Below are 21,521 nucleotides of genomic sequence, written 5' to 3'. Positions count from 1 at the left end.
AGGCCATGGCCTCACTATAGCGTGGTACTTTGTTCCGAGAGCTGCGCTACATGATGTGGAGATGTGCAGGTCACGGAGCCAGATTCTATGTCTTTTTCAAAAAGACCTTCCATTTGTAGCATTTGAATTCCTTTTATAGAAGGAGAGATGATCCTGGAGTATTAAGCAGCAGCTGGTTTCTCTTGAAGAGTTTTAGTAGTTGCATCAATATTTCCTCAAAGGTAACACCCTTCAGCTTGGCAGAAGGTTTGTAGCAGGCTGGGATTTTTTACTTTTTTTTTTTTTTTCTTCCAGAAAAACCCTGGAAATCCTATTGAAAGTCAAGCAAGTGAGATCTAATGCTTTTGGGTTCCTTTGAAAGCCTCGGGCATAATCTTCTTCAGTGAAAGCATGACAAAGCAGCCAGGCTCCTGGCTGTACACAGCATGGCCCGGCATTGGATATTACATCATGCCCTTTTCCAGCTACGAGGTGGTCCAGCTCAGGGCCTGACACAATGCTAGGAATAAGACAGGGAGCTATCCCACCCCAGCATGGTGCCGGGGGCTCTCAGAGCATCCCTGAGCAGCTCTGCAGGTCCCATTAGGGTCCTCACTGGTGTTACATGGACCGGCTCGGGTCCTGATGGAGGTCCCGCTCAAGCAGTCAGTGGGGGACATGCCTGATCACCAGTGCCTACCACTATTTCAGACACCCACCTGGGGTGTCCTCCCCCTGCTGCTGCTGAAGGGCGGGAGGGCCAGCCCACCTCAAACGTCTTCTACCGTCTAGTGGGCAGAAGTCACCCACATTTGGGGCCTGAGCACCTACAACGTGGACGCTGAGAGACGGTGCTCATCTCTGCCACATTTCCCACACGGCTTGAGACAAGTCTGTCTCTCAGGGTCTCCGTGCCCCGTCACTAAAACGAGAACGATGAAACTTCCCTGCCCCATACTACTGCCTCTCCGCTCACAGCACAAGCCCTCTGTGGTGATGACAGCCTCCAGCTACGGTCAGCGCCCGGCACAGCGGGATCTTGATCTCAGCTGGGATCTCCAGAGGCCAATTCGGTACACACAGCAAGTGCTGAACCGCAGCCGGGGATCGGTGGAAGGGAGAAAGGCCCTGGCTGTGTGGCTTCTCCCCCCGCCTGGCAGCCCAGCCGTCAGGAACAGCAGCTCGTGGGTGCCCTGCCACCGGCAAACTCTTTCACCAGCGTGAGCCTCCAAGGCTGATGGGCAGAGCGCAGGGGATGGCAGTCGTGCTGTGCCCTAATATCAAGGGGAACCCCTCCAGGACAGAAACGTGAAAAAAAAAGAAGCTGAATAGATTTAATCTGTAAATTGACAAAAGCCCCAGGAATTCTTTGAGACTGGCATCCATTAAGAAAAAAAAAAACAACCCAAACCAAACATATCCAGGAGCATGCCATTTACAAAACAAACTTGTAGCACATTAAACAATAGTACAATTTATGGATTTTCATTAAATTTTCGAACTTGGGCATGGGTGGAAGCTTAAGTGTTGAAGCTGCGGAGAAAAAAAAGGATTTTAAGTCAAACAATGTCACAGCTAAATATGAATAAACAAAACGTTTCCTGCTAAACTCACATGTTCCCTGCAGTGCCAAGGCAACATGAGGTTATCAAACTGGGCTGCCTGCTTATGCTCTCACATAAGGAATTTATGCAGGATACAGCTAAGTCCTGAAAATCCCAGAAACCTCTCAAGCCCAACAAACGACTAATAATTCATGACACGCCTGACTTACAGACAGCACAAACTGTACAGGCACCTCCACAGAGCCCACAGAAACTAGAGGGACGCCATAGCAAACAGGGGACCATCGGGTGAGTTCTTCAACCAAACTGTTACATGAGGGGATGAAATAACAACATATATCTCACCTAAGCAGATGGGGTGAAATCACGCCTGTCATCTCCCAAGGTTCACAGGTGCCGGAGGAAGCTGTGTAGCCCCATACTGCCAACCGTGATCACGGCTGTCTCTGAGATGTCTGGGGGTTGCTTCAGTCTTTGGTGTAAATCAGAGCACTCCCATTATGGCACTGCCCAAATTGTTCAAAGGGGCCACTCAAAAGTCTGGGGATAAGCAGAGTGCCTCAACTACTCCCGCCAAGCCTTCACAGAAAAGTCTCAAGGTTATCCTTGACAGACGTACGCTGGGAACCAATTTTTCTGCTGACCCTTGGTAAGGACCAGTGAAAGCAAGTCTCTGATGATTTAGCACGACAATAACCAGCGCTACCTGGTCATTCTTTGAGCAAAGTTTTCATAAAGACAAGGACAGCAGGCTAGGGAAAAAGAAATGACTGTGGGAACGAGTAATTAATCCTTGGATTTCAAGTTCTCATTAGACAAATGTGAAAAGTAGACTTGAAAACCAGCAAAATACAGCCATAAGTTTCTCTCTGCATAGCCCATATAAAAATCAAAATAAATGCCTTGTCCCAATAAGACAACAGCTTTGCAGCTTCGTTAGGGAAGCATTTTCCATTCCCCAGATTTTCAGCACCAGTCCCCAACACGTAAGCAGTCAGAGCAACGACACAGTGTCTGAGGAAGGCTATAGAGCAGTCATTCTCATAGCTGATGGGGGCTCTTCTCCAGGAAGATGCATTTGAAAAGCCAGTAAGTCCCTGAAGGACAGTGTAGAAGGACCTGCACCCACGACTGAAGCCACGGTCTAGGAAGGGACACTGCCTGAAAATACCAGTGTCCAGGGGTAAGTTACACATATGTCTGTCCATCCCAGCAGGCACATCCAGCTTCCATTGCTGTCAATGCAGTTACACTGCACACATACTGCCTCTGCATCAGGGCTCATGGTTGCACTTACACCAGTTTGGGTTTTGAGTAAATAAAGGCTCGTTTAGTTGATGTTTGATCACTAAAAAGCAGAAAAACTGAGCAGAGGTGGAGCACACCCCAAAACAGGCAGGGATTAGCACTTTATAGAGAACAGGTTCAAAAATAAATTACACTGGCTGAAGTAATTTGGCCATCATCCTATGCACTGTGTTGTAAAGGCCACTAAGTCTCTGATTCAAATTATCAGGCAGCCTTTTCAGCCATCAATTACTATTAAATCACTCAACAATTTTGTCTAGCTTCAGGACAGCCACAACATACATACACAAGAGCACCAACTACCCCAAAAGCCTACTGTCAAAGTGCGATTCAGAAGAACATTGCGCAAAGATGTTTCTGACTCCTTGGACACGATCTGCCTCAAGTCTGTAACATCCACTAACACAGGGTATTATGTGAAGTCTCTATGAAGATGTTCCACCAAATGCCTAACCAGAGGGCTTGCTCCAAGGGCCTGACCTAAGTAACATTAACTGTCAGAAGGACACTCACGGTTTCGGGAGGAAATGCAGCCCTGACACTCACAGCAAAGCACTGCTGCACATTTTTGACTCACTGTAAAAACAGGCTAACAAATGGTGCTGGTATTTTAATTCTTTCCAGAAATAAATCACAGATGGTATCCAAGGCCACCTGCAGTCCACGCTGAGAGGCATTTTCAAGGCACACACACAGACACACACATACATAAAGGGCTGTATGAACACAATTTTTTTACTGCATGGAGAGTGCAATTTAACTGAATTTAAACAACCCCAGATACTGTTGATTTAAGATATATAAAAACCCAGTGGGAAGGTGTGTGGGAAAGCTTAGCAAAAAACCCAAGTCTCCCTTACAGCATTAGGGCTTTATTTCTAAGTGGAGTGAGGAAAAAGAGCAGCCCTGCTTGCTCCTTTTCTACCCATTCCAGTGATGTTATGAACCAATTTCATTCCCTCAGTGAGGGATATGGATGTGGTACCCACACTCCTCCCCCCTCCCCCATCTAGCCTGCATTCGAGTACCAAGAATACATAAACATGATCACGTGACGCTTCTTGATGCCACAAACCAGCATTTCCAGTTTCCATGCTGTGAGCAATGCCCTAAGCTGTATTATTTGCAAGCTCTGCAAGAGCTAGACGACACATGTCACAGCACCAAGAGTTTTCATACTGGTTCATCTGCCTCCTGGCCTACTCCCTCCTCTGTCTCAAGGCTGGGCACCAGAACAGCTCCTCAAGACGCAAAGAAAGCCAGCCCGAGGGTTCCTGCTTGCTGCCCAGAGGCTCCCTTCTCTGGAAGATGCCACAAGGGAGAATGGAGGTTTCTGCATGGCAGGCTGGTCCCCTTCCCACTCTGTTCGGTCAGCAGTGTTTGGCAGAGAAAGTCCAAGGGGAGCTTGTGGCTATGAACCTGTTGACGGACACGTACACGCACAGGCACACTGCAGATGTGTACGCACTCTCATGTGTGCACACCAGTGCATTTATGTACACAAACTCACAGTATTACACATACGGTGGATAATTCCTGCAGGACTCTCTACTATCAGGTATTACGCTGATGGTAAGAGTCAGTCACACACTTGCCCATGCCTCTGTTGCGAAAGAGCAACACCCCAGAGAGCAGTTCTGGGTTGCCCCGAGGTGCCCGATGCTTGCAGGGCCAGCCTGAATCTCTCTCTCTCCCCCTCCCAGCCTTACTGTCTGTATTTATTTCTTACCAGCACTTTTCCTTTTTTAGTCACCCAATCCCAGTTCATTTCTGTGACTTTCATCCAGCAAAAATCAGTTATGAAGAAATAATTCAGTTATGATTCAACCGTTTTGTATCATTTGATGGTCACAGCATCTGCCTTCACACAAAGATAACTCTTTCTCCCCCACTGTTAACTTAAACACAATACTCTACTGACATTTTTTAATTAAGAGCAAATCTATATGTTTTTATATCCAAAAGTGCAAGCATGAATTTTTAGATGTTGAACTTCTGCCAAACACAGAAATGTAGCTTGAATAGCACAGAACTATTGTTAGCGCATTTATTCACCCGACTTCAGCAAGAAACCCAGCAACCTCCTTCAGCCTCACCCGCTGTTGCTCACATCAATCTGCCATCCATGGGAAGCACGGCCCTGGCAACAAACACAGACGGTAAGACAGAGCTGGTTTGGGAATTAAAATTTTGAATGAGTGCAACTGCAGCAGGGAAGGTGAATTCCACCACCTCCCCCCCCCATTGTTAAAAGTGTTATTAAAGACATAACGAATGTTCATCAAATGGGTTTTAAGGCTCTACTGTTTTTCTCTCTCTGCATGTCAGCTCATGTGCATTCCTGAGGAGCAATAAAACAGTCTCAACAGCAACGTCAAGGAAGCAAGGCTGAGGAGAAGCAAGACAAAAGCTTGGTAACTATCAATAACAGCAAAAATGTCTTCATTAGCACATCAGAGTTGTTCTTCATATTTGCATGAGGTTGCATGATCTCATATTCTCACTCAAACAAAACAGCGGCAAGACAAGTTTTATTTTGGATAAGACCAGCACTGTTTGACCTCCAGGAACAGGGGGTCTCTGAAATTCCTAGCAACAGCCACAAATCTGCAGCAGAAGCAGCAGCAAGAATGTTAAGGCCAGCTTTCAGAGTAGCCATGGTCAACTCACATCTCAGACTGAGTATTTCTGGCCTTTACTTTTTGCAGGAAAAAAACCCCAAGTATCTCCTGGGGTCACTACCATATGTCAGCCAAACCAGTCAAGCAGTCTAATCCAGCAGTGTTTTTCTTGTTTTACTGAAAGTAAACTGAAAAGTTTATAACCCACTGCTACAACTGCAGAACGCCAGCTGTTCATCAAGTCTGCTTTACAGGTAACTCGTCTTGCATGTCCGAAGGGCTCCGCTTCCATTCTCCTTTCAGGAACCCAACGTACAGGAGGAGCTTTTCCTACGTACACAGAACTTTTTTTCTTTTCATTCTCCTCGTCTCCAATCCAAATGTTGTTCTCCTTTTTTGCATTTCATTTCAGTTTTCATTTCCCCCACTCTTGGACAGCATGATTAGATTGCACTAATCACCTAAGTCAGGATGTTGTGTCACTGGCACCTGGGCTGTGGTGAGGAATGAGTTTTTTGACAGGCCACTTACAATGGCATCAACAGGTGGTTGTCGGGATCAGCTGCTGAGTTTGCCTTGGAAACCTGCCCTGCAGTTTCACTGTCAGAGAAAATACATTCTTCTCCTCCATCATTTATCTGCCCTGAAGTTAACAGAGATACACCAACACGTGCCAGCAGAGGATCCTGCCTGCCTTTGAAAGCAGGAATGGGAGCAAGCGATTAAAGCACCGGGAATCAACTTTCCCAGGATTTAGTCTCAATTGCTATTATTTCACTACGTAACCCGTGTGCACTTCAACATCCTTTCCCACAGCTATAGCTACAACATCACCTGCCTACTTCACAGGAGCAATGGCAACCTTTGTTTCGCTAAATAGCTACATGGCAACCGACACTTCTGGCAGAGAAGCAGCTCGTAGAAACGCATCATTATGTTGGTGGAATGGTAATTGCAAGCGGTTCAAGCAGCCGAGTGCGACTGACAGGATCACTTTTGTTTAGCAAACAGTTAGACTCATTCACCAGAGATCAAGCAGACCTACATTGTAATTTGGCACAAGCTTTAGAAGCGAGCTGGAATGATGGATGAGCCATCATCCACGTGCCTCAGACAAAGCCGGTCCAGGGCGACGCAGCTCTCCCTTTCCCACCTCCCAGGAGCTCCCTCCCGGGTGGCGGTGGTGGCAGCCCGTGTCCTTATTCACTCCATTTCCTTATTAATTCCCTTACTGATCTGCTCACTGCACGCTAGGCAGATATGATATTTTGATCTCCCATACTTCTGACGGTGCTGCTGCCGGATTGCGAAGCCTCTCGAGTAGCTTGCATTTTCTGTAACCCGGGCAGTGTGGATCCACCCGGACTCACCCCGAAAGCAGACACCCACTGAGGGGTACCTGGGGTAAATGAGGGAAGCTGGTTGTGTTAGCACTGCCTACTCCCTGATGAGGAAATTCATAGAGTGAGTGGTGCCTCAGCTTCTCAGCTGTTCTTGCATTTTAAGGTCAGGCCAGTGGCCAAAAATACCCTGAACCATCAAAACCTGGTCAGAGTATTACAGCTACTACTTCCTTCTAATTGTAGAGTAATTGGTCTACAATCAGAGCAGCAATTGCACCGCTGGAGCCCGTGAGGATGGGTAAACAGCTTGGACATGAAGTCTGTTCTTATCTGCGATACCTGTCTAGGGTCTTCCACTGTATCCACCACCATCTTGCCTGTCCCACACCCATCACCTTCTCCACCGCTTCAACGCAGCCATCGCGCATAGGCACCTGGCAGAGGCTGCAAGGCCTACACACAACCCCAGGCGCTTCAGAAGGGGCATGTCTGAGGGGAAAACAGAGAACGTAATTCTCAACAGGAGAACACGCTACGCACGCTGGTTTATTGCTTATCACACGGCAATTTCCCTGCTACAGGCGTGGGAAGGGGTAAAAATAAGGAAAGCCTAAGTGCAGAGAGACAAGGTAGTGGGACCAAGTAATGCAGCTTCCCAGTGAGGGAGCCAGTAGGAGACTCCCGACTCCTGGTTTGCGCTACCGGCTCAGATAGCAAACATGCAAGATGGGGACAGAGCCTCGCTTTTCAAAAGAGCCAACTAATCCTGAAATTACTGAAGCAAGAGGAGCACAAGCACCGGTGTCACTGAGACACTGAGCACCTAGAGAAGGGCATAGTTGGTTCTGTGTGGCTCCAAGCCCCGAAAAGGCTTCGGATGCTCTATAAACAATACCATCAGCACAAACTGTGCTATTTAATAAAGTTGAGGGAATGTTTGCGGTCAGTTCTCAAAACAGACTCTTTCATAATTGAAATACTGCAGAGCAGAAGACAGCATTATAATTATAATAAATGGGTGCTGCTGAGTTAGAGAAGAGCAAAATCTTTTGTCAGCAAATCCCATTTACACAAGCAGAGGCAATGTCGGTAGGAGCAGTTACGTTACACTCTGTGTACTAGCATGTTCACTGCAGGGCTTGGATAATTTTTGTTAGTCCCCCTTCTTTTTAACTTGCAATGGGATTTTCTGGTAAGTTGGAGAAAGTTCAGAGACTAGCTACAGGAACGACTGGAGGACTGCAAAAACTCACATAACACTGAAAATGCCAGCAGCTACATCAGTGGGTTGTATCAAGCAGCAGGTTAAGGGAGGAGTTGATCACTCTATGGAAAACAGACTTGGGGTAATGGCTCCATTCAGTGTGGCATTTAAAGGTGTAAACAAATGCAACGACTGGAAGCTGACGTTAAACAAATCAGACCAAAAATAAAGGAGGACATTTTCAACAGCCAAGGTAATTAACCTTCAGTACAATTTATTGATGGTTGTGCTGGATTTTCCATTCCTGGAAACATTAAAAAAATAAGATGGAGGTTTTTCTAAATGACTTCCTAAATGCCCAGCATGGTAAACCAGAACAGGATGCTGCTCAAAAAAGCTACAAATCACCTTCTCCCAGGTTCAGGCCCTCCTCAGCGACAATGAAATCCTGTCCTCCCAGTTTAACCTGGGCGGGTTAGGAGCCCTTGGAGAGCCTTTCATATAACCCTGTCAGCTGGCCAGAAGACAAAACATAGATGTAATTTCTGGAGTTTCCTGCCACACCACATGTCAGGAAAGAACATTTTTTGCACCTCCTGATGTGCCCTATGGAACCGAGCTCTGCCCTTGCTGTCCATCAGAGCCACTCCTCACCTTGTCTGTCCTTCCCACACATGCTTTTATTCCCAAAGACATTATCTGCATCCTCCATGTTTGCTTTTCCTTGCCACTCTCCCCTGCCCTTTTCCCTGCACCCACTCCCCTGAGGGGCCTGTCCCTTCTCCCAAGCCCCCAGGACCAGAGAGGAGAGGTTTGGGGAACTGGGGTACCGTGCTTACTGCACCGAGCACTGCCCGGGCAGCAGGGAGCAACTGAGGCCCCAGCTGAGCTGCACTAACAGCACCGGCAGGAGCTGCAAGCAGAGGGATGCTGCTTGCAGGGAGTAACCCCGTCCGCGCGTGGTCAGGAGGGTCCTTCAGAGGTACCACGGGACATGTCCCATCTTACAGCCCAGCCCTGGGCTCAGATTTACCATGCATCTATGGGCAAGGCAATTCACCCTCCTGCTTCAGCTTCTCCCTGTACAAAACCACAGTAACGATATTTACCCTGTTACTGCACAGGAGCATTTTCAGGATCAATTAGTTTAGTGTTCATGCAAAGCTCTGTGGACAGAAGCCTCAATACAAGTAGTAAGTACTATTATTATTACTGCATTTCAGATGGCTACAGCACTGGCATTTTCCAGACATGCACCATTAACAATTTACTAAGATAAATGGCCCAGGAACCTGAAAATGCATTTATGACAACTACCTCCTGCTTACCAGCATACATTCAGCTGTGTAAAATACACCTCATTGCTCAATGTGTAGCTATGGTAACATTTCTATCTCATATATTGAAGTGTGCACACACACACACATGCACACGTGGAGCTGGAGGGACGCCAGGCTACCTCATTTAATGACACACAAACACGGAGCCAGGGAACTTTCCCAGCCTCCGAAAGCTGAGCTGCCCCCAGGAGCCAGGGGTGAGGAGCAGGCAACTCGCCCCATGCCTGGCAGGGAAGGGCTGGGCTAACAGCAGGCTGCACTGCACGGCCACAGCCCCACTGGGCCCTTAAGGGACTTACTTGAGAGCAGTTTTGTAGTGGTAGATCGCCTCAACATTACGGCCCTGGTCTTTCAGAAAATTGGCGTAGTTGTAGTGCACCTTGGCGTTGTGGGGCAGGGTCTTCACTCCTGAGCTGCAAAGAGGAACAGAAGCAGGATGGTGTTAGCGGCCAGGTTACCCCACCTTCCCCAAGGTCCACCTTCTTCTCACGGTCCCTTTGTTCCGAAAAGTTTGCTCTGATTTTGAGCACCTCATCACCTCCTGCGCACTCGTGCCAACACAACTCAAGTTACAACCCCAAGCTTGCCCCACGCACTGGTACACCACGTGCCCCAGGCGGACATAAATACGCAGCAGCGATTCAACTCGTCCTGGACACTGTCACCAACACTGCAACACTCCCTGTGGCCAGATACTGGTGTATTTCAAAATCTGAATTATTAAATTGAAAGACTCTAAAAAAGGCTAATATTTAGAGGGAAAGCATACAGTACTTTCTGTAACACAGCCATAACAGGGTCCCTGCTTAAACCTGAGTGTCACGAAGTGCCTTATGAAAATCTTGATTTAAATCTGTCAGCTGCAGCTACCAGAAAGAAGGTCTCTTTTCCATGCACATCAGCCACTAGAGGGGACGCATAGCATACTCTGAGCGCCGAGCCAGCACGTATGCACAGCTTAGCGCTGAGCAGAGCATGGCCAGGAGGTGAGGGCTAATGGGACTCTCACCCTTAGCTGGCAAGTTGTACACTCTGGCATTATAGCACATGACTGAGGACATGTGGCTGCACAGACACCCCGTCCCTCCCGTCGTCTCCTGCCTCCTGTAGATTGTACTCAGCATTTGGAATTAATAATGAGGGCACAAAGACAAAAGAAGAGCAAGCATATGCTTATTTACTTGAGAGCACAGAAAGCAAGGTACACCTTGCACAGCTAGAGGAAATGCTGTTTCAAGGTTAAAGAGAGAAAGAAATCACAGGAGCACGTACACCATGGAAACATTTCCTCTGCAAGAATCCAGAGAAGTCAGTACTCTGTTTAATGGGGAAATCCTTTCCAGCACATATATAGGGGCTCTCTGAGGTAATGGGAAATAAGGATGGACGAATCTGTTCACGTAAAAGCAGACAAAGCGCTGTTTCTTGCTCACAAGCAGGTTCCTGCCAGCTGCTCTCTTTTCTCTCCCCATCATCCCTGACCCTCCTATCTCAGGTAGGAAAAGCAAAGATTAGGAAATTCCCAAGTCTTGTTACTTTGCCTTGTCTGTCTCTCCTGTTTAACTTTGGTGGGCATGGAAGTTAATCATAACGAGACAGGGTCGCACACAGCCCCTACAGTAGGGTGCACACCCTCTCCCATGGGGCGAATGCACCCACGGCTGCAGAAACCCTTTGTCAGGGAATTCATTGTAAAACAGCACTGGAGAATCGTAGTGGCAAATACGGTATATTTTTGGTTATGTGCAGCCAGTGGTATCAAGCATCGCTAATGCCTACTTGTGAAAGCTTCCAAAGCTTCGCCCACGGCTGCCTTACAGAGTTCAGCACAACACAGCCACGGTTTGCCTACTGAAATTAAAAATACACCTTGCATTTGGCTTCCTAATCATCAGGTATTTCCAAATTACTTACTGGGAGCACTACAGGAATAAGACATTTTGTGACTAATCGCCGAATTAAATCAGTTAATTGATGCTATTCTTAAGAGAATGATTTTCTATATTAGTTTTCACAAAGATATACTGCACCAGCAGCAAGTAATGTGTGACTGCTATGGCTGTGTTAATTTCCATTGGCCTTGGGAGCTATTAACTACACACTTACAACCTCTGGGCATTACGGGAATATTAATTCTTATACAGAGAGGGTTTCATTACATCAGCGCCAGCATTACAGGCAGACACACGGACAGGCACTCAAAACTGCTGCTCTCTCAGAGCTACGTGCAATAAGTTGCTGGCTCTGCTACAGTCCCTGCTGAAACAGAGCAAACTGAGTTAATGGTGAGGAGTACATTATATATGCACAAGTACTTCAGTTCTAATGAGATACGGTTTTAACAGTAAGATGCATATGTTTAAATATTTTAATTCTGGACTGTTTCCCTTTAAATAGAATTTATTATTAATCCTGCTGGTCCCATTTATTAAAACGTCACTAATAAAGTTTCTTTCATCTGCATTCTTCTGCTGGAGGTGCAGGTGACACAGGAAAGGCAGAAATCGGTTTGGGTTCTTACGATGCTCTCTTCTGCATCACACCACTCGCGCTCCCTGACCTATTTATTCTCCTCGCATGGGTGGGGAGGGGGGTGTTTCACGTTGCAAATGCACATAGCAATGACTGAGGCTGCTTGGAGTCTCTGCGCTGTGGGAGGTAGCAGCAAACACAGCGCTGGACACGGAGGGGATTTTTTAGGAGAGTTTAGGCAAACACTCCTGCTAATTGATTCTTGACCAGCCAAGAACACTGTTTGCTCGTTGACAGAGGAAACAATAATGTCCACAATGAAAGCCAAGCAGGAAAGGGTGGAGTACAAATAACAAAGCAGAACACAATGTTTTTCCATTTCTGCTTCCCACAAGCCCCCAGTCTCTCACAATTTCAATCTAATTTTCCAGTGTGCTTTTCCAAACTCTCCTATTTCCCTCTTCCCCGGCCCGGCTCACACATGCCCTTCTGAAAACCTATGGCCACCGATCTGGCGCCAGCCAGAAACAAGCCTACCAAAATCAGACGTCACTTCTTCCGAGGATTTCCTTCCCTTTTGACTTCTACGACAGCAGTAAGCGACATAAATGGAAAATAAACAATAGGCAAACCCTTTTACGTAACGCTTCCTCTCCATGGAAAGGCAAAAGCCTATTAGCCATAAATCAGAGAAATAAAATACCACTGGTATTTTCCAATCTCAAATACCAGCATTGCCCAAATCCCACTTCAGTTGCGAAAAGTCTCTTGTGATCCCCTCTGTTGTTTTCCTAAATGCATGTTCTGCTCTGCAAAATGACTGGGTGCAGGGCAGAGGCTTCATTGATTTTCTGTGATTTCCATATGAAAAGAGCTCAGTTTACAAGGGAATGGGCCACTTCTGCCTCAGCAGCAGCCCTGGGAGACCAATGGGGTCTCCTCTGCTTTGGGCATCACTGTCATCAATAAAGGTTCTCTACAGCAAATTATTCTCTGGATGACACAAACAACCGCTTCCCTTGGCCTCCTACCCATGTATTGATTTCACAGGTATCAATGTTGGGCTATATTAAACTGTTCTATAGAAGATGCACAAAAAGCAACAGGCCTTGCTCTCCTCAGCCACGCTAGCTTTCAGAATTAACAAAATAACACAGTAGTAAATGCCACCTTTGGGGCTGGGATGGTTTTTGCAAATTACTGAAGTCAGCAGACCTGTCTTGGGGGAGAAAACTGCTGACTAAGAAAGTGCCGCTTTTCTACAGTTCCTTTGCTGGTTACAACTGCGTTTCCAGGCACTGTCACGAACGTGGGCAGTGCATGCAGATGCTTTCTAGGAGCAACAGGAAACATGGCAGCTTGACAGACCTTGAAAAGGTCGGTACGGCGGATGCAGAGGTTAGCCCACAGACCTCACCTCCCTCTCCCTGGCTTCAGACATCAACGCTGACCGCAGTTGGAGCCTGAGGAGCCTTAGCTCCTGGCCTGTGCATTTGCTCTATACTGTAGTTCCTTAAATATTTAACAAATAAGCCCTCCCAGCCCACCTGCCAATACAGTAAGACAAACTGCTTGGGGCTTCTAGAGATCTGTTGGAATAATATGCTTCAAATACCTAGATCTCTATATATTTGGCCATGTCTTGTGGTTCATTTGCTTCTCATTTAGTCTTTGCACATATGCTTGTGCACCTATGTGTCAATGCATCATCTCCTCAGACACCAGGACCCTCCCGCACACTGCTGCCTTCAGCCAAGACCCAGCAGGATTTCTGCATCCAGGAAACTTGGCCCCTGGGCTGGAGACTGAGAGTCAGGATGGCCCAGAGATGGCAACAGTGCTGCCACACAATGTCAAAGCACGGTAAGCCTTGGGAACAGGACAAAATGGGGTACAAGCACAGAACTGGTACCATGCTCAGTATACAAACGTCCCCTGGACCAGTGTAGAAAAAGCGTGTATAGCAGAACAGGTCTTAGCCAAGGGAATCAAGACAGATCGACCCTGAAGAAACACATCCAAGCAAATGCAGGAATGGAAAGTAGAGGTGAAGGGAAAAAAGTAATAGGAGGGAAAAAGCAGTATTTAATTAAAGAAGCAACTGGAAAAAGAAGAATGAAGAACTAGGAATGGGAGTACAGATTCTCTCAGCATATACTTCTTAAAAAAAAAAAATTCAACACACACAGAGACTACCAAGTAGGTTGATTTATGTCTCCTTTCCCACATCTATAGATTTGCTCTGTTTCCTTATTATTTTCCCTCATACTTCTTTACTGTTCCTTATCTCCTCCTCCTGGTCTGTCCTTTCTAATTTACTGCTGTTGTGCATGCCTCCATCCACTTCTCCCTCCTCTCCTCATCAGCCTATACATAGCCTCCTCCTTCTGCCCCAAAGACGAGATCTCCCACTCCTGGGATGACATTATCTTCTTGCTATACTATTCTTCTTTTTCTTTTCCTTCCCATCAATAAGAAGAGTCCCACCATATTACAGATTCACAAGAGATGTATAACACCTATCAAAGAAAATCTTAAAAGGACAACAAGCAGGCCAATATGGTTAAACAGCATAGTAAAGACGACTATGAGAAATGAAAAATACCCTTTAAAAAGCAAACATCACAGTGACAGAAGGAAAAAGGAAAAGAGTATAAACTTCAGCAAGTTAAACATAAATGATAATTAGGCAGACCAAAAGAGATTTAAGGAAAAACTTGCTAAAGCCATCAAAGCTAATAATGAAATACATCACATACAGGAAACCTGCCAAAGATCCCCTAAGGCAAATAGATGATGGAGGTCTAAAAGTAGTGCTTGAAGAAGAAAAGGCCACGGCAGAAAAGCTAAATGGATTATCTGCACCAGTGCTCACTACAGGAGAACTGAAGGAGGTTGCCACACGGGAGCCTTTCCTTACAGGGGCAAGTCCGAAGCACTGTCTCAAACTGAAGTGGCAGTAAAATACGCTTTAAAACAAATCAACACCAAGAATAGTTATTAATACATTGGGCCTGGTAGTATGCATCCAAAGGAAACCAAACATGAAGCTGCTATTAGCTGCAGTATGTAGCCTATCATTTCAATGAGGTTGGCACTAGAGAAATGGGAGGTGATGAACATGATGTCATTTGGCTCCAGGGGAGAGATCTGGGGGGCAACAGACCAGCAAGTCCGATTTCCACTCCAGGTAATTTGGGGAAAACCATAATAAAGACTAGTTCTAGCGAAGTTCTGGATAACTACAATCCAACAGAGAAGAATTAACCTTGTATTTTGCAGAAAGAAGTTAGTTGGGCAGCTCTGTTGTTCTTTGATAAGACGCAACAGGTATGTGGTACTGAAGCTATGGAAAGCTTTTATGAAAATCCAAATATAGCCCAGTCAGAATCACATACATCAATGTTGTGCACTTAAATGTTCAAAAAGGCTTTTGATAAAATCCCTCACTAAAGACTTCCAATTTCTTAAAGGCATCATGGAGTAAGAGGGAAGGTCCTCTCCTGAATCAATACTTAGTTGAAAGACAGCAAGCAAAGAGCACAAGTATGTGAACAGTTTCTACAACTGGAGAAGACTGCAAGCAGGGCTCCCAAGAGACATGCAGTGGCATCTGAGCTGCTTCATGGGTTCACAAAGGATCTTGAAAAGGGAGCAAACAGGGAGGCAACACGTTTGCTGATAACACCGATGTGAATTACACTGCAGGAATTAAAGCTAACCACAAACTGTTGTAGAAGGATCTCACAGTATTGAAGGCTGGGCAAGAAGGTGGCAGACGAAATGCAATTCTGGTACAGGCACAAGTATCAGAGAGTGTGTACACACACACACACTCTAAATCTGCGTAAATCTGCACACAGACTGATGTCTATAAATCAGACAATTCCACTCACAAGAGGTACCTTGGGGTTTGTGTGGACAGTGCTCTGAAAATAACACCCGGTGCTTAGGAGAGGTCACAAAAGGCAGGTGGAAGATCAGGGATTAGTAGGAGAAGAGAACAAAAACCGGAAAGCAGTCCTACGTTACTGTGCTGCACGTATCTCTTGAAAGGTGATTCTGCTCTCCTTCTCAAAAGGACAGATTAGAGTTTGAAAGCATCCAGCGAAGACTGTCAAGCAGGATCAGAAATGCAGAACAGCTTCCATATGAGGAGAGTTCAAAACTGGCAGACTCCAGTGTGAAAAAGAGACAGCCTTTGGTGAGGGCATGAGGGTAAAGGCATGGAAGGCAGAGGACAAGTGACAAGCTGATGGTTACTCACTCATTATTCAGAACACCAGAACTAGGGGTCACCAAACAAGATGATCAGGCAGAAGGCTCACAGGACACAGAAGGTAAATCTTAGTGTGCACACTGTGTAATTTAACAACAGAGCCCAGTGCACAGGATGCTGTAGAAGCCAAAACTATAAATAGATTTGAAAAAGCAGTCAGAGACATTAATGGAAGAAAAGTCCGTCAGTGGCTGTTAAAAGCAAAAAAAGCAAGTAACTCCGGACTCAGGAAGTCTTTAAACTGCAGATTACTGCAAGCTGGGAAAGGACTCAAGAGAAGCATCGCTGTTGCTGGCCCTGTTCTTACATTGCTTTTCTAGGCATCTGCTCCTGATTGCTCTCAGGATTGCTCACAATACAAGGTGACCCAGCAGGAGCACACCTACGTTCTTGCCTTCTCCTCAAAAGCCCAGGGCAGATCTCTCTCCTGGAATTGTCCCCAAAAGACCTGAACTGAAGAGTGAGCCAGCTTGACCCAAGCCACCGAGCCCTGCGTACTACCCTGGGCAACACCAAATCCCTACCTTGAGCAAAGTATATTAGCTCCACCTCAGTGCTGCATTGAAGCAGTGGCACAGTTTCTGAATTTGGGCTGGCTGATGGTCACCCTGCTTTGAACAGAGGTAGGATGAACAGAAGTCCATTTGCATCTAACTAAGCAGACATAACCTTATCCTCCACTTCTGCAACAGACCCCCTGGCACCCCATATCATCCCAAGAGTGCTCCTTAGTAGGAGGAGATGTCCTCCTGTCACCTGCTCCATTTCGGCTTCATTGTTCTTAAACACGGGTCACCACAACCGTATACAACGTGATACCAGGTGATGCCTGCAACTCGGCATATGGAATTGCCATCTTCCCACCCCTCTTTCAACAAGGGAGTCATCCAACTTGGAAAGGCGTCCGGCTTTCCTCCGAGCGGCCACCGTTAGCCAGAGGGGTTTGGACTGGAGGTGTGCTTCACAGGGATCGCTGCGCGAGCCCAGACTGGTCACCATGGCTGCTTTTGTTTGAACACCAAACAGCGTTTCAGGGTGATGGGCAATGAATCATGTCACAGCAAAGAAACCCCTATTCCAGATTTTTCTGAAAAAAAAATCTCACTAACAGAGCTCCAACCACTTCAATGGTGTTTCCTGAAGACTGAACGGTACACATGAAAAATAATTCCATACTCTTCAGTGCTGCATAAATTAAACTTTGCTCTGGCCAATAAGTTAGAAAATAAAGCTAAGCAACCCGTGTGCAGATCACCTGCATTTCTGCAATTACTTCACAATTAGACAACTGCTGAAAGCAGCTGGAGGCAAATGCAATACATTTGCTAGCAAAACACAAAATGAAACAGTCTGTTTCAGTGCAAAAAAATATATAAATGAGGTTGTAAAGAGAGCTGTTTGGCAAAGAGTAATCAAATAAAATGAAATATGGTACATTAAGTTTGGCACTTCATGGCATTTCATTTTTGTCATTAAGAACATCACTAAAGAAAATTCAATATATTCAATACCGTTACTATGGTGTTCTGGAGGGTTGCAACGAACTTTTCCTACGTCTTTAAAAAGGAAAGTGTTAGATTATTGGTAAATCTAAAGAAGTGAAGTTATTTAAAACCAGCATGTCTTAAAAATGCGATTGCCAGAACCAAAGTTTGTGCATAAGCATATAAAGTGCTGACACCAGTTTTTGCACAGTTGCCAGAAAACAGAAAGTAGGTGTTATTTTATAATAATCAAAATGTTAATCACAGCAATGCAACAACAGCAGGACTCTTGCTAAAGAAAACTATTCCATCTAACAAACTTATTTTAAACAACACAAAAATGTAAGTATTCTCCTGTGGTCACTCATACCTGAAAAGGGATTCTCGTGACAGCCAGATTTCGTTCTGTTTCACGGTCTTCCAAGAGAAGAGCAGCAGCAGTAAAGCAAAGAGGGTCAGAACAGTAATTCTCCATTTATTTAACCATGTAGACAGCTTTTTTAGACCGTGGACAAAAAGGATGCAGTACCCCATACTGGGAAGAAAAAAAAAAAAAAAAAAAAGAAGAAGAAAAAAGAAAAGGTACCAAAAGTTATATTCCAGTTACTCTGGTTTATATGCAAGACCATTCAGTATTGCATTTATTACACAATTACAGGCTTTTTGGACTAATTATATTTTCCGGGCTAACAAACTCCAATTCAACAGCAGTTTTCCTCAAGTCACCACACAATTGTCAAATTAAACTAAATGATAGACCTTGGAAGCCAGAAGTACAGTAGCGTACGTAATACCACCCAGCATAATGGTAGTTTACATCAGCCTGCGGAATGCTGAACAGCAAGCTAAGAAAGCATCATGTAATAACAGTAATATTGAGCACTACTGGAGCAGCATGGAAGTGAAAAGCATTTTAACACAGGGAAGTCTCTAAACAACCCCAGCGGTGGCCGCTATTAATTCTAGTTTACAAATTGCGAAGCTGAGGTGGGAGAGCGAGTGTTGTAGCCAACACCGCAGCAGGAGCGGGTGCCAGAGGCCACATCAAAAGGCAGGAGTCCCTGCCTGGGTCTTGCACATCTACATCAGGGCCAGCCCGTGTCTTCTAGTGCCCGGTCCGGAACGGCTGAGATGCGCTAGCAGAGCTTCCTTGCTGCCCTTCCATGAAACCACACACAGTCTTCTCCAGCACCCAGCCTCACAGCGCTTTCATGGCTCTCCGCGCATAACTACTGAGGCATTTTCTGTGAACTGCGTTTTGCACTGAAGTCTTATTCGTGTATAACTTTAAATCAATTCAGTAATTATTTACCTTAATTCAAGTGTTATGTTAATTCTTCCAATGATGCCCCTCTGAGTTGGAAATGGAGTGCTTTCAGTTGCTGTACTTAGTATGCCGCTAATTCTACTTGGCATTTTTAAAAAGGAATTTCAATTCCTACTGCTCCAGGAATTTCATTAGCTTATCTATAACTCTTCAATGCAGTTACTTAGCACCTGATTTAGTTTCAGACTTAAAAGCTATCACAGTCCAGGCAGCTCCCCCTGAAGAAAAATGGGAGCAGAAGGACCTGGAATAACACTTGGGGACCACCAATACACGGAGACAGAAGAGCAGCCCTCCCCAGACACTGGCACGCTTTTTGAACCCCAGCTGAATCCCACACTTGAACGCAGGCAGGCTGGAGGCAGACAGTGCATCACGCCTGCCCGCGCTCCAGCCGGAGATCTACAGGCTTTCCTGGTCTGTACAGAGACGTCCAAGCAACTTCCCTGTGAGGCCGCTACAAGGTAAGAAAAACTAAGAACACAGTTCCCTTGTCAGAGGTGACCCTGCAAGCGAGCACATCATATAGCAAAAGCCAATCTGGAAATTAGAAAAACGTCCCATCTTCGAGGAGCTGTGAGCGTGCTTCTCAGCACAGTTTCTCTGCCCTCTTGGAGGGCTGGGCACATTGCTATTGCCTGGGATGCCTAAGGATGGAGAGGGACAATAATTCCTCATTTTACTGACGACAAAAGTGCCTCTGTTGAATGCAGTGATCAGCACCAGGCAGTGGTGCTATCTCTGGCACAGTACAGGTGCCATATAGGACACTGAAAGAGGTATAGACATAGGGGGCAAATCCAGAGACAACATCAGATCTGGCAATCATTCAAAACTTCTTCACTGCTGTTTCAGAGTTTTTCAGAAGTGGGTATCTTTTTTTTTTTTCTTTTTTTTCACTTAACTATGCTTGCATTTTGCTGCAGCACATTTCTTATGGCACTTGCACTGTTTTTTCCATGAATTCTTTGGCACACATATGTTTATTGCACCTACATTAACTGCAAGCAGACATTTAGAGCTACAAACTGAGATGCTGGTGCCAAACAATCCAGCCTTTATAGCTATTGAACCCTACTTTAAAACCTCTGAGAAGCTAATCTCGGCAATAAGCCCTCCCTTTCCAATAAGAAATGCCTCAAAAACCTGCAGACTGTTTTCACTCTGTTATTTTGCCTTTCAGCAATTTCATCTTTCCCTTGGAATTAATTATCCGACATAAACATTATTTAATTGCTTTAGCACAAGGCCATTTTCAAAAGAATTTCCCTACACCTTCACATTTCAAGAACAGGCTTTTTCTAACAGACTCGTGAATGCCTCCAGAAAACAAAAAATGCAAACATCAATGTTTTGTTATTTATGTCAAACCGCACCCTAGCTATTGGGAATTTCTGCCTTAGCAGCAACACTCAGTCTGCTTGTCCGGGGCACAGCCAGCACCCCATTACAGCTTACACAGCCACCGCAAAGGTGCTGCTTCCAGGCGTTATTCTCAAACATCTGCAGTGCATTGCCACAATAGTTACAGAGAGATTCTGGGTGGTACAGAGAACTAAGGGCTCATCTCAGACTGCAGCTCCCATCCCAGCTGCACTGGTAATGACACAGTACAGGTATGTAGCAGTGCCCAGCTCCACATGGCACTTTCCCTTGGCGGCCCCCAAAGTACTTTGTAAGGGAGGTCCACTGCAGTTTTCCTCTTACAGAGCAGGAACCTGAAACATGGCAATAAAGTGACCTGCTCTGCTGGCAGGGGACTGGCAAACAAGGCACTGAACCTGCAGTCCAGGGGTCTACCCACAACACGGGAGTATGCAATGGAAACTGAGGTATCTTGCTGGAAAGCCCACAGGACTCCCTGAGAGATAAACAGGTAAGTAACCCAAAGGCTCTACATCCACACTCAGCAAGGCAGCAAGACTACAGAATTCAGCAGTAAGTACGAATACAGAGGGGAATGGGTTCCCAAATGGCTGCTGGAAGGTGATCGCGTAGCTAAAGTACCAGAACCCCAAACCGCAAAGCTGCTAAGGGTAAGGTTAAAGGAGCGATGTTAAAGAGGGCAGGCTTGAACAATGATTTACACTTTAATAAGAGATAATTGTGACAACATTAGGACTGAGTTGTAGTTGTGCCACAATTATAGCCTAACTAGCCTACAGTCAATGTACCTGCACTATGAAGTGCACAGGAACCCAAAAGAAAGGAAAAGGAGTAAAAGGATCAGAAACCATGAAGTAGGTGAACACTTATTTTCAGAACCTGGTTAAATTTGGCTTAAAACTTCAGACAATTTCCTGCCACAGACCATCAAGGAAAGGGTGGGGAGCACATGCCCACATTAACTTGTCAGGGATCTTTCAGTGCAGATGTCAGGTGGAGCTGCATCTTTTTGCATGGCTTTTTTTATGCCATGGTCATTTCAAGCCCATCCCCTGGCTGAGGGCAGATGTTACATTCCTGGCTGCAGGTCTTCTGCAGGCCAAGGACTCCCGAAGCACAGAAAGCACTCACGTGTCCTTTGCCAACAGGAAAGCATGTGTGTTTGTGATTTCATGCCACAAATCGTTTGCAAAACAACAACTCCCTGCGACAT

The 21,521-nt window shown here is 45.8% G+C and overlaps 1 protein-coding gene across 3 annotated transcripts in view; it reads right to left on the bottom strand.

Moving 5' to 3' along the window:
- TMTC1 (transmembrane O-mannosyltransferase targeting cadherins 1) overlaps positions 1-21,521 on the bottom strand; it is a 146,840-nt gene that overhangs the window by 32,188 nt on the left and 93,131 nt on the right. For all 3 annotated transcript variants that reach the window (XM_069807624.1, XM_069807623.1, XM_069807625.1), the window contains 2 exons: positions 17,966-18,130; positions 9,660-9,773 (listed from right to left, as the gene is read on the bottom strand). In XM_069807624.1, the coding sequence (XP_069663725.1) occupies positions 9,660-9,773; positions 17,966-18,130 (279 nt within the window). The remainder of the gene's footprint in view (positions 1-9,659; positions 9,774-17,965; positions 18,131-21,521) is intronic.

Source organism: Haliaeetus albicilla, chromosome 19 (genome assembly GCF_947461875.1).
Source record: "Haliaeetus albicilla chromosome 19, bHalAlb1.1, whole genome shotgun sequence".
Taxonomy (NCBI): Eukaryota; Metazoa; Chordata; class Aves; order Accipitriformes; family Accipitridae; genus Haliaeetus; species Haliaeetus albicilla.
This window is presented reverse-complemented; position numbering and strand designations above follow the sequence as displayed.